Source organism: Cnephaeus nilssonii, assembly GCF_951640355.1.
Source record: "Cnephaeus nilssonii genome assembly, chromosome: 6".
NCBI classification, from domain to species: domain Eukaryota; kingdom Metazoa; phylum Chordata; class Mammalia; order Chiroptera; family Vespertilionidae; genus Cnephaeus; species Cnephaeus nilssonii.
The window spans coordinates 48018806-48033091 of NC_137077.1; the positions used below are offsets into that span (position 1 = coordinate 48018806).

General features: G+C 42.2%; 1 protein-coding gene across 3 annotated transcripts in view; it reads right to left on the reverse strand.

Moving 5' to 3' along the window:
- LIMA1 (LIM domain and actin binding 1) overlaps positions 1 to 14286 on the reverse strand; it is an 89605-nt gene that overhangs the window by 7345 nt on the left and 67974 nt on the right. For 2 of the 3 annotated variants that reach the window (XM_079773723.1, XM_079773724.1), the window contains exons 7-9: positions 11211 to 11318; positions 7527 to 7584; positions 4465 to 4577 (exon numbers count right to left, since the gene is read on the reverse strand). In XM_079773723.1, coding sequence (XP_079629849.1) covers positions 4465 to 4577; positions 7527 to 7584; positions 11211 to 11318 — 279 coding nt within the window. The remainder of the gene's footprint in view (positions 1 to 4464; positions 4578 to 7526; positions 7585 to 11210; positions 11319 to 14286) is intronic. The other variant, XM_079773725.1, reaches the window with a different exon arrangement.

Here is a 14286-nt window from a genome sequence, read left to right on the forward strand (position 1 = left end):
CTCTGTCCTGGGCTCTCAGCCACTTTTCTGTAATTGCCCCCATGTCTATTCAGACAACAGGAAGTGTAGTCAATGCCCAAAAATCTCTACCATTATGGTAGGTCTGGCATACATCCGGCCCGTGCCTTCATGGCATGCCCGGACTTGGCATAGCCACATTTAAAACACTGCCAATATTAGAATGTTAGACGTTTGAAAATCTTTACAATATATATATTTTTTCAGCGTGTAAGATGTTTTTCCATCTCCCCTCCCCTCACCCTTTTTCTCATGTAGAAACTAACTCGCCAGGATATCAGGTGCCTTATCAAAGTTCTCACAGTCAGTAAATTAAAACTCAGAGCTACTGACTCACAAACCCACAAAGCTTTTTTTAAAATTTTTCCTGCACTGTTAAATTTCCATAACTAAAGGAAACTCTTTGGGAGAAGAGAGCAGATGCTAACCCAAATGGAAATAATCTTACTACAGCAGTTTGAACAAAATACAGTCTTATGTAGATAATAACTTCAGGATATTTGGGAATGAATGAGGTAATATATACATAATTGATGTTCATAAACACTGTCATGTCTTTCCCACCTGAGGGATCTTACAGGGCCTCTGCTAATCAGCATCTACTTAAAGCGATTTTTCCAACAAATTTGCATGACTTCATCTACCTGCTTTCAGTCTCCTATCTTAAGTATATTTCTTAGTCTAATATTTCCACTGGGGGTTATATATGGGTGTCTGTAGTGGGGGGAGGCAACAGCTAACTATTAGCTTTTAGACATAGTGAAATCAGGAGGAAATTTTGTATGGATGTCAGATGTCTGTTCCCCAAACACCACAAAATGCCTGTCATTCCCTCCTTCCAATTTGTGCAAAACAGCTAGGTAATTAAATTAAACTTCTTAGCCACACAGTAAATGATTGGGCCAGTTCTATACAGCCGTAACCATTCCCCTAGCTTTCTGTGAAACATTTTGAAAGCATTTTGGGGATATTCACATCTTAAACAGATTGCTCTACATGTATAGGAAAGGTTAGTGCTTTGAGGAAGCAGTAATGATGTAGATAATGAGAAAAGAGTCTGGATGCCTTTCTAGTGTAATTCTGATCACTCTATAAAAGAGCCTAAGACCTCCGACCCTGCCTGTAGAGGAAGGGTCAGCTGGCAGGCACGGGGAGGGGGTGCCATAGTGCACACCCTCTCCTGCAGTCTGCCATGTTTTCTCTCCACACTCATCAGCGGGAGCAGCCAAGGAGGCCGGGCACAGGGCTGTCCCGGACACAGTGGGGCAGGCAGGTGTTCCAGGGCCAGCTACAACGCCCTGTACTTCCCCCTTATTCTTCCCTCTGGGAACATTAGGGGGTAACTTCTTTCAATGGGAACACATAAAGCTTAAGAGACCTCTGGGTCTCTTGAGTCAAAAGGTTCTGATCCTTCTCACAGGGCCCACTGAGCTCTGCACCCAGAATAACACATTTTTGAGAAGGAATCTGCAACTTCAACTTTATTAGCACCAAGTCTCATCAACTAAGTTATTTAGCCAGTGTTCAAATGATACAAAATCCTTACTTTTAAAGACCAGTATTGTGTGTGTTTTTTAAATTAAGCTAAAATTTGAAATGAGTCGAGCCTCGACTTAGATGTCCTATTTTCAATAAACGACAAGACACGAAGAAAGAGTTTTTCCAGGTTTCGTGAGGCCCAAAAATCTATTCTGAGTGAACAAGTTTATTCTTAGCTGTATGTAATTTCCCAAAATGGAGAAGCACCTTCTGTCTCATGGTCTATAACCGTGAGACAGGTTATGCCAAAGTGTTTAAATACTTGCCTGCAGAATGTAAAGGGTACCTTTGAGGAAGAGAAAACAAACTGCTCTTAAACAAAAGTGGGGATGTGGTTGGGTCTCACCCCGGGCTCTGTACACCATAACCATTTGAGCTTTGATCCATGGGCAAACATGGGCAGCGGGCCAGTTTACTCCTGTCTTTAGACAATGTTCAGAACCTGCAGTATATGGCTGGTGAAGGCAGGCCTGTCTGCATTCTACTGCTGAGTGACCAGGGCCAAAGCAGCAGGCATGGGTCTGGGGAAGGTGCCCAGGGAGCTTTACCTCCAGCCCCTCTCCATGGTATGCCAGGAAGACCTAAGTGAGATGTTTATGGCTCATCGCTCATCAGCTCAGACCCTGGAGTTTGAATCAGGAAATAGCTAGGAAGGCTGATCTAGCAGTTGAGGGAAGGACTTAGGACTGGATTGAGAATTCAAAAATATTCAAGAACAGATTTCAGTTCTTACATTAGCCATAGAATTTCCCTAGTCCCTCAGTCACACAGAACCCACGGACAAGTCAGATTTGCTAGCTGTTCTTAATCCAGAACTATAACCCAAGGACTCACATCTGGACAGGGCTGCTACTGAAGAGGAAATTAACCCTGTGGCATTTGCTACTTTGTTGGACTCCAAATACTGGAAAAAGGAAAGTGCTGACGCATGAGCAGATCTTTAAGGCCAGCACAGAAGAGGGCCATGTCAAATACATGTGCGGATTCGATCACTATAACTCAGTTCTTTCTCCCTATACTCACTTTCTCTTGCTACTTCCTTTACCTTCTGCTCCTTTTCAATACATCTTACTGTCCTCATGAATCTCTGCTTCCTTTTAAACATTCATGTTTATCTTCTTTACCCATCCTCCCTCTTTTTAACCCACCCTTTAAATACTGGACTCTCCCTTTTCCTCACCTGTGTCCTCTTCTCTTCATCCTTTTTGTGCACTAACTTTCATTAAAGGACCAATCATGCCCACAGTTGAGAGATACAAGCACAGCAGATGTGCGCATGAGGATGGGGCAGCCTCAACTACCTGAAAACTAATTCTGCCTGCTGAGTTTCTCTCAAAACTTAGTTTTGAAATGAAACTTAAGAGAGCACCAGAGGAGAAAGACTCTAAAGAAATGTAGGTATGTTTGCTTATTAATCCCAATGAGTCAATTAGCACAACATTGGCAAAGCATTCAACGAAAACAAGTCAGTTTTAATAATAATCAGCCCACAATAGGTGTTGGATATTTTTAAACCTTTGTTTATTTTTATGAGAATACTAGAGGCTCGGTGCACAAAATTCGTGCATGGGGAGGGGGTCCCTCAGCCCGGTCTGCAATCCGGGACCCCTCGGGGGATGTCCGACTGCCTCTCACAATCCGGGACCACTGGCTCCTAACCGCTCGTCTGCCTGCCTGATCACCCCTAACCCCTCTACCTGCCTGCCTGATCGCCCCTAACCACCTCTGCCTAATTGCCCCTAATCACCTCTGCCTGCCTGATTGCCCCTAACCACCTCTGCCTGCCTGCCTGATCACCCCTAACTGCTCTCCTACCGGCCTGATTGCTCCTAACTGCTCCCCTGCTGGCCCAATCGCCCCTAACCGCCTCTGCCTTGCCCCACACCCAGGACCCAGGATTCCCTCCCTCTGGCCGGCTGCAGGCACCCAGGACCCGGGATGGCTTTGCCACAGGGGACCATGGGTGGGTGGCTTCACCTGGGCCACAGCTGCAGGGACCCAGGACCATGGGGTGTGCAAATTGTCCTTCTCCCGGGCTACAGCCACAGCCACTGGTGCCTGGACCGCGAGGTGGGCGGCTTGTCCCTCTCCTGGGCCACAGCCTGGCTGGTCCGCATTCCTCTCTCTCGAGCTTATTTGTGCCTGGCTGGTCCCCATTCCTCTCTCCCCAGGGTTGAGTGTCTGAGCTGTGAAGGCGTGAGGGCATGACGACCATTTGCAGATTAGCTCTTTATTATATAAGATATATTTGTTCGCAGAAAGGGAAAAGATGGTTTTTTTAAATTGATGAGTAAAAATGAGATCATAGGTTGAATAGACAAGTAAAATTTTCTTGAAGTACAAAAATTTTCTACATTCCTTTACATATAAGAGTATAGCAAAACATAAGTGTTACTTGAATGTCCATTTTCTTACAGCAAATGGGCTAGCCAACCCCCTCTGGAATGTACACATTCTTTCTTTAAATATGCTGACCACTAATCATGTGATGGTAAAGTTCCCCAAACCAGGGAGCCACTCTTTTGAAGTTGACATTGCACATTCCTGTCCAATGGGCTGATTTTAGTTTAACGGATTTCTCATATTTTCCATTTGTGAGCTTTTACCCATTAATTTGGACTTTAAAAATCAGTTTATTTTCTTTAACTTCAGGTTTTCTTAAAACTTTCATGAGTTTTCCAGATTTCAAACTGAGTGCTACTAGTGAGCCCCCCCTCTCCTGACCCAAACATCTGAGCAGAAGTAACAAGACTTCCAGGAAAAGTGACTGGCCTTAAGTGTATCCTTATTTGGTATTTTTATCCCCTGGAAAGTAAAAACAGGTTATAATGAACATAATGATAGAGGTGCAATGAACTCCACTAGAAAACCAATGCCTAAAGGCTCACAGAGAAATTGCCATCATACCTTCACTGCTTTGGGAGGAGAACTCTCAGAAAGGCTGGAGGCTCTGGCATCTGGACTTAGTGGCTTGGGATGGACAGGTTGCTGGACCTCACTCTTAACCTGGGAGTTACCTGCTTGAGTTACAAAAGGAAGACATTTTGTAGACCTCATGGGAAGTCAGAGAAAACGTTCCTCCCCAAAGCAAAGAAAGGACCTTCACTAAAACAGGTCCTTTCAACACCAGGAAAAACACTGCTTTTCTCCTATGGAATATTCTAATGCTAAAAGCTATGTCTTAGGGTCTCTCACAAATCAGGTTCTCAGCTAGGAGGTTTTCTCACCCTTTGTCATAAACAGCCAGAATCCAAACCACCCTATATAAGGAACTTTCTGCCCTGTAACTTTGGTCATTTAAAAAAGACATATATATATTTAATATACACTGAGTGGCCAGATTATTATGATCTCTGAATGCATAATAATCTGGCCACTCAGTATATATATATATATTAGAGGCCCGGTACATGAATTCGTGCATGGGTGGTGTCCGGCCAGCCTGGTCAAGGGGACAATTTGCATATTAGCCTTTTATTATATAGGATATACACTGAGTGGCCAGATTATTATGCATTCAGAGATCATAATAATCTGGCCACTCAGTGTATATATTTTTCTATATATATATTTACACATAAATAAATATTTATATTTTAGATAGAGAGCAAGGGAGAGGGAGAGAGAGAAACATCAATGTGAGAGCGAGACTTTGATCAGCTGCCCCTGCACACCCTCTACCGGAGATCAAGCCCACAATGGTGGCATGTGCCCTGACCCAGAATTGAACTGGTGACTTTTAAGTGCAGGGGATGATGCTCAAACAACTTAGTGGCTTGGGATGGACAGGGTGCTGGACCTCAGGGCACTTCTGTCATTTTTAAAGGCTGTTTATAGACTTTGATGACTTTTTGGTAGTTACCATTCCCACTAACTCCTTCTGGGGTGCTTGAGAGCAGAAATTTCAAAACGTATATGAGAGAGAGATTTGACACTATCTTTTTGGTTAGTCCTATAGCAGATATCCATAGCTAAAGATTATGGAAAAAGGCTCCATGAAATTTTTTTCATAATCACTGACGTGTCACCTGCATAAGTTAACTTCCTGCCAATACATTCATAATGTGGAAAACTAAGACGAGGCACAGAAAAGCCATTTATACAGCTACTAAGGAAACATAAAATAATTCTTAATAATATAGAGTTAAGTCAACAAAGTACTAAAAGATTAAGGCTCATTTTTTTAAAAAAAATGTTTTGCAAACCTAGTCAAAACTCAGAAAAATATTTTTAAATATTTTAAATTAATTTTTAGAGAGAGAGGAAGGGAGAGGGAAAGAGAGGAACATCTATGTGAGAGCTAAATTTGGATCAGCTGCTTCCTATACGCCCCCGACCAGGGATTGAGCCAGCAAACTGGGCATGTGCCCTGACCGAGAGTTGAACTGCAACCTTTATGGTGCATGGGCCAACACCCAACCAACTGAGCCTGGGAAAAATTTCTATACAAGCAAAATGATTGCAAAATAAATATTCTTGGATTCAAGCAGCAAAAGTTTCTCTCTAAAATTATAAGGTAGGGCTTACTAGAGACTTGTTTAGCTCTACTTTAGTTGCTGAGTTTTTAAGTGTCTAATAAACTAATTAACCAGGGAGAAGGTAGAAATCCAAATATGTATATATTAGAGACCCGTTGCACAAAGAGATTCGTGCAATAGGCCTTCCTTCCCTTGGCTTCCAGCACCGGGTTTCCTCCGGCACTGGGGACCCAGGCCTTCACTCCAGCCGGAGTCTGCCATCTTCATCTTCGCTGCAGACTCTGCCCGGAGTCTGCCATCTTTGTCTTCTCTGCTTCGCTGCAGACTCCAGCTGGAGTCTGTAGTCTTTGTCTTTGCTGCAGCTGGAGTGCCCTCCTGTAGATCCCTTCGCCCCCCCCTCCCCGCCCTCCCTCACATAGCAGGCATCCTGCCCCGCCCGGCCACTCCTGCTCCTGGAGCAGCTGGGCGGCCGCCATCTTTGCCCTTCTAATTTGCATATTCCCTCCTGATTGGCTGGTGGGCATAGCAGAGTGATGGTTAATTTGCATGTTTCTCTTTTATTAGTGTAGATATAATACTGCAGATCAGAGTCCAAGTGGATATAGTAAAGAGAAAACCAAAGTTTTTTATCTTTGGGCAAAGTGAAACTCAAAATCACTCCAAAATAGGATGAAAAGATGATGAAATTTAACAAAACAGGAAAATCTCTAGACTCTGTCTAGACTGGGTAGACTATGGTACATATTTAGATAAGTAGGGAAAGATATTTAATGTGTTACTCAAATACTAATTCTTTATCCCTGTAAATGAATGAAATCTTTGGCTAAACTTTTATTAAAATGAAACTTCAGCCCAGCTAGCGTGGCTCAGTGGTTGAGCATCAACCTATGAACCAGGAGGTCGTGGCACATGCCCAGGTTGCAGGCTCAATGGATCCCCAGAGCGGGGCATGCAGGAGGCAGCTAGTCAGTGATTATCTCTCATCATTGATGTTTCTGTCTCTCTCTCCCTCTCCCTTTCTCTCTGAAATCAATAAAAATATGTTATATATATATTGTAAATGAAACTTCAAAATTAGTTCTTACAGTTTTAAACCTGAAAAGATTTTTGCCCGGCTGGTGTGGCTCAGTGGTTGAGTGTCAACCCATGAAATGAGACTGGTCACTGGTTCTATTCCTGGTCAGGGCACATGCCTGGGTTGCTGGCTGATCCCCGGTATGGGACTTGCAGGAGATAGCAATCCATGTTTCTTTATCATTGATGTTTCTTTCTCTCTACCCTCTCCCATATTTTTAAAAAAAGTGTTCAGTTTGCCCCAAGTTAGTAATATATAGTTGAATTTAACTTCTCCCTAAGCCATGAAATGTGTGAAGGGTATTCAAGCATCACTCCTTAAAACCAAGGGAAAGATCTGATTGGCTGAATTTAATGTTACTTTCTCAGCACTGACAGCAATGGGGACACCCTCCAGATCTAAGAATGAATGCTTACGGTAGTCAACTTCAGCAGGGGTGGAACGGACTGCCAGGCTATTCTCAGTTGCAGAAACCTACAAAAAAAGAGGGGTGGGATTAAGAATCACATTAAAAATAAATGAACAAGCTGCTGCTAGTGCCATAGAAACCTGCTGACTCCAGTCAGTCACTGGCTGCCTGGGGGAAATAACGGGCCCCAGAACAGCTGAGCATTTAAACAAGAGGCAGCAAAATGTCTTTTATGAGGATATTAACATGCCTCTCAATTACAGAGTAAGGCCAGAAGCAGACTGCACTCCACTGCCAAAATTCTGCATCATCTGTCTTTATGAAAGAACTTCTAAACCACATCTTTCAATTCTCAAAAAACAAAAAGGGCCGGGTTGGGGCGGGGGGTGGGGTGTAGGGGGGGTGGGCGGGGGCAAACAAACCCTCTATCATGGAGAGCAAAGCTCCTCACCATAAACCATAACTCACTCCAAGGCAAAATAAAGTCTTTATATATAGAAACTATTATTATTCTTTAATTTTCCTAATTCCTTATTTCCCAACCAAATACATGCTGCTGAAACCAGCTTGCTAGCACAGAAGACTTTCTGATAGCTGTACAACAAATGTATCTAAAACCAACCTCTGGTATTACCTTCAAGGTTAGTTTCCCTTTTTAATCCCAGTCTCAAAATAGCAGTGTTTAACAAGATGACAGATCTTATGTGTAGGTGCATATTTCCCCCCAGAAACCATCAAAGTTAAATAAAGAACTTTCTACTAGCTTTCTCTGTCCTTTCTCCTGGTCCCCAGCCTTTCTGGTGTCTTCCTCCACACTCAAAATAATGAGGGACCGAGTATGGGCTCTATCTGTAATAATTCTTTCACTCGGATGTCAGGGACTTTACGTGCGATGCTGAGAGTTTATACCAGGCTGCCTAACATACTGAATACATTTATGATGATAAAATATTGGACATTAAATTGTTGCCTGACTGCACCTGAATTTCAGCATGGTTGGTTCTTCCCCACTACTCTCTTTTCATTACAGGAATTCTGACACGGTATAAAGTGAACCAGTATAATAACAGCCAATATTTACTGAGTGTTTACTATGCTCACTGAAATGATCACCTTACATGCATTATTTCATTTAATGATATGAAATAAAATTTCTGAAAGTCATGCATGGCCATAAAAAGCTCTTCAATTCTTGCTAATTAGTGGGTGTATCTATCCCAGGATGTTCTTCTTTTCTCCTCTAATTTGCTCACCTTGAACCTAAAAGGTAAAGCTAATGCCAATCATGACATCATTGTACATGTCCAACCAGATGACTTCACTGCAGGAACAGCCAGGAGAGAGCACGTGAGATTTTGCTCAAACATTTCATTAAAGGAAAGTACAAATTCATTCACAGGACAAGAAAGGGAAGAACAATGCCTTTACAAAATATTCTATTTGAGGCAAGTTTGCCCTCACACTAATGTCCTTTTGTAACAAATCAAAGTTCAAATAGTTCTTAGGTATTGGTTAACCAAAACTAGGCAAACAACCAAAAGGATAGCTGAGGCTCTGAAAAATGTTATGAATTTTAAGGCAGCCAAGCGTTGATGAACCTACAGTGTGTGCTTAAAGACGATGGCCTATCTTTAACACCTTTCTTCCCCACCCACTCCCCAATTCGTGATTCAGTTGCACTGAAGCTCTTTTAGGTTATAATTAAAATGTTCTGATCCTCCAGTTCAGCTCAGAGTTCCAGTTTCAAACCAGCATGAATCCAATCAAGAAGAAAACATGAAATTAGATATAGGGACAATCCATGTGTTGTTTTCCAGAGGATCATTTCTCAAACTATGCTCCTAGGGTACACTGGGGATTTCAATGCTGGGAATATTTTTCCTTTAAATGTCTTTTTTTATAAGCCATAAGAAAAAATTCCAAACATATTTACTTTGTTATTCTTAAGACATAATCTTCCACTTAAAAAATGAGAAACCCAGGCAGCCTTATGAGAGAACTCACTTGATACAGGACATGTGACTCATGTGACTGATGCCTGAGCCCACTGTTGCAAGGATGTATGTAATTTATGTGGTAATTTTATGATTATGAAACACATTACTGCCAAGTATTTTGTCTTATTATTTCAACATATATTTGTGATTTTTTGTAAAGTAAAGTGATTTAATTTTTCTAAATTTTTTTTCCTGTTCTATTTTATGATTCAACTTATGTAGCCATTAATCTGAGATCATTTTTCTGTGTGACTACTTTGGTCCAACCAAGTGTGTAGTGTATTTCATGAGTTCCTGTAAAGTTTGCTGTTCTGTCAATACAGCAAACTTTAGAGGGCCCAGCCGATATGGCTCAGTGGTTGAGTATCGACCTATGAACCATTCCCCTTCAGGGCACATGCACAGGTTGTGGGCTCCATCCCCAGTGCGGGGAGTGCAGGAGGCAGCTGATCAATGATTCTCTCTCATCATTGATGTTTCTATCTTTCTCCCTTCCTCTCTGAAATCAATAAAAATATATTTAAAAAATAAAGTCTGTTGGAGTGAAATAAGTTTGAGAACTATTTTAATGATATCTTCACCTTTTGGAAGAATGGCTTCCAGGTGTCAATATGTACAACAGAAACAATGGTTTTTCTCCTAAGATTAATTACTGTAATAGATTTGAAAGCTCTTTCTCCTTAACTAACTTAACATTTCACTATAATATTGACCAAAAGATAAAAGGGATTGGGTAATGGATTGGAAAAGAAAATGATAAATTCACCTGATAGGCATATTGTTACTTATTCCAACTAAGCTATTCATCTAACAATAAATGCATAACATACAAATCTAATTTGCTTAAATTACACTGGCTTTCCACCACTGCAGGCCTACATCCCAAACTCTTAAGGGTAGCATACAAAGCTCTTCAAGACCCACCCTGGCCCTCTCCCTCCACTTGTCTCTCATCATGGCCTGTATGTACCTCCCCTGCTCAGCCAAGTCATCTTAGTTTAGATCTCCAATTTCCAACCTCTGTTATGTCTGGAATACCCTTCTCTTTCTTTACTCAAACTTCTCCTTATTCATTTTGCCTATTTCCACACATTTTTCAGGACTTGGCTCAGACATGACCTTCCTGAGGAAGTTAGGGCAAGTGTCCTTAGTCTCAGCTTCCACAGCCCTGAATAGCCCTCTAACAGCAGAGGTCACACTGCTTTATGATGGCCAACCTGTTACTCATCTCCCTTCTACTGTTAGCTTCCTTGCAGATAAAGACCACATAGAATGGTATGTTCATATTTAGTTTTTAAGCTTAGTATTTCCCATGCTTAGCATAGTGCCCACCTTTCAAAATACTGAGTGAAAGAATGAAATTTTATTGCACAAAATGAGTTAATAATATACAAATACTTTGAAGATAATATTTCTAATCAAAACAGATTTTCAAAAATCACTTTAGCTCTATGCCCTTTAAGCATTTGCTGAGCAAAAGAATTTTCCAATGAAGGTTCATTATTTGGTCAGCTATAAGTTACAGAGCTCCCCAACCAAAATTATGTGACCTGCAAAAACAACAATCTGTCTTGGCAGCTGTTACCAAATTCCCAGACACTCTACAGCCCAGAGTCAGAGTGGTTTCTAATTTTAAGCATCTAATTTAGAACACATGCTTCTTTGGCAACTGGACATTAGACTTTTAAACCCACCTTTTCTCCATCTTGATGGGAGATACAGACCTCAGGACCTGGGGGCACGTTCTCCTTCTGTTCCAACTTATGAATTTTGACTTCACTGCCATTGGCTCTCAATTCATTCTAGAAAATAAAAATAGTCTGTGAATTTTTTTTTAAAATTTTCAAAATAATAAAATGAAATAAATTCTCACTATTCTCTTCACGTCACATCTATTAAGTAAACTTGGAATGTGAAAAATAAATTTCTTTTAAGAGGCCTCAGATCAAATCAACCCCCTAATTCTCACAAGCAAAACCCACTGACTTGTGAAACGACAAAAGCAGCTTTGTGGACACATACCTCAGAGTTAAATATTTGTACACTAGTCTAAAACCGGATGCTCATTAGAATATATGCACATCAACACAGACACACACAGACCACCCCCAGCATACAATGTTCTTGTGATTCACTCTTCTAGCAGCAGAGCTTGTGGGAATGCAAAGCTTGTGAGTTTTATCAGAAAAGACCATTCTGGAGCAGGGAAAGGAGATGCCAAGTGCCAATAATTAAGAAAATATACTGACCATATATATAAATGCCCGGCCTGGAAAGAGAGACAGGGATGATGTATACATATGAAAACAAATTATATTTAATGATAACTATAAAACAACCTTTTTTTGGTGAGAATTTCAAAAAACATGTGTGTTTTTTTTTGCATAAAATTCATACATTGTACTAAAGACATACCTTATTCTACTTCTCATAACAGAGCCTCAACATACCAAGCAGACATTAATACTATCATAGGAATAAGCATAATTAAATTTTTTTCCTTGCAAAGAACACGTGGGGGGAAATATTAAAATTGACTTTATATATTAGACCCAAAATTAATATAGAGGTAGGTAACTATGAACATTTCCTATCATTAGTCTGCTAGAAATATAGTACCTTTCTGTTCTCTGTGATTCTGTAGGCATGGGGAGAAAACATAATTATGGCCACAGGGCCAATGGAAGGGAGTGTGAGTGTGACTGACTTAATCAGGTGTGGAAATCCAAATTAAGGCACACATTTTGGAGGTGCATCTATAGGGAGGAGCTGGCAGCCAGCACTGCAGAAGACAATAGTCCAACAGTCCAACCACTCGTTCCTGACCCCATCTCAGAGCCCAGCCTCCAGAATCACAGCCATAGAGTGTGTGCCTGTTACAACCATCCTCTGTAGGGGGCCTGCGAAATTCTTTTGGGATGAGATAAAATGTGCTTTTTACAAGAATTCCTAAAGCATTTCAACTCTTAAAAGTTTCAGAGATGGAGACTGCAATGCAGAAACTCTATTAGGAGTTTTTTTAAAAAGGTCACTGAACAGGTTTTTCCACTTAGGGAGTCACTTGGTCGGAATGTTTATAGCAGCAGGGCACTGAGAAGCAGCAAAATCCTGCAACAGGAGGGAACAGAGCTGCACAGATCACCGATTTGCTGTATCTCCAGACCTGCCTTCTAAGCGAAGTCTAAGTTTGCTCACTTTTCACACTCACTGTTGATTTACACACATCTCTTCTTAAAATTATAGTGAATAATCAAGATGAAATCACTCATCGCCCTGAGAGTTAGCCCACCAATAAATGCTACTGGAGAATGCATACTTAGTAATGTGGGAAAAAGAAGGCTCAACTCCTGAAATACACATTACAATTTCTAATAGGCAGTTTCAGTTTGGCTGGGAACGAATAAAATTCAATACTAGTCTTCCAACTTTGTTAAAAAATAGGACATCAAGAAATTAATGGTCCTCGCCGGTTTGGCTAGGTGGATAGAGCGTAGGCTTGGGCTTGCGGACTATAGGGTCCTGGGTTTGATTCCAGGTTGCGGACTCAATCCCCAGTAGGGGGCGTGCAGGAGGCAGCTGATCAATGATTCTCTCTCATCATTGATGTTTCTATTTCTCTCTCTCCCTCTCCCTCTCCCTTCTTCGCTGAAATAAAATATAATAATAAAAAAAGAGATTAATGGATTGTAACTTGAAATCTTAGAAGGCCTAAGAAGGAACAAATATTTGAAAGATACATATATAGGTATGTGTACATGTGTATATATGCATGTGTACATATGAATAAATGGTATTTAAAAGGCAACTTCAATTAAGTAGTTCCATAGTGTCATCCTGCCAGTTAAGCCTAGGTAAGTATAAAAATAGAAAAACTCTCCAATTTATTTAGAAGACCAATTTCTTTGTTCTTACTGAGCACATCATCTTGTCATTTCTCTCCCCTTTTCTCATCCACTATTCTAATTTTTCTTTAGAAAATCATCACATCACAAGGAGTAAAGATTAAGCAGACTATATATTATACAATTTCATTTATAAGAAACTAGAGGCCCAGTGCATGAAATTCATGTATGGAAGGGGGGGGGGTGTCCCTCAGCCCAGCCTGCACCCTCTCCAATCTGGGACCCCTTGAGGGATGTCCGACCACCCATTTGGACATCCCTCTCACAATCCAGGACTGCTGGCTCCCAACTGCTTACCTGCCTCTGCCTGATTGCCCCTAACCACTTCTGCCTGCCAGCCTGATCACCTACTAACCATTCCCCTGCCAGCCTGATTGATGACTAACTGCTCCCTGGCTGGCCTGATTGCCCCTAACTGTCCTCCCCTGCAGGCCTGGTCACCCAACTGCCCTCCCCTGGTGGTCCGGTCACACATAACTGCCCTCCCCTGCAGGCCTGCCCCCCTCAACTGCCCTCTCCTGCAGGCCTGGTCCCCCCCAACTGCCCTCCCCTGCAGGCCTAGCCCCCTCAACTGTCCTCCCCTGCAGGCCTGCCCCCCAAACTGTCCTCCCCTGCAGGCCTGGTCCCCCCAACTGTCCTCCCTTGCAGGCCTAGCCCCCCACAACTGTCCTCCCCTGCAGGCCCAGCCCCCCACAACTGTCCTCCACTGCAGGCCTGATCCTCCCCAACTGCCCCCCCCCCCCCCCGCAGGCCTGGGTCCCCCCCAACTATCCTCCACTGCAGGTCTGGTCCCCCCCCCAACTGCCCTCCCCTGCAGGCCTGGTCCTCCCCAACTGCCCTCCCCTGTAGGCCTGGCCCCCCCCAACTG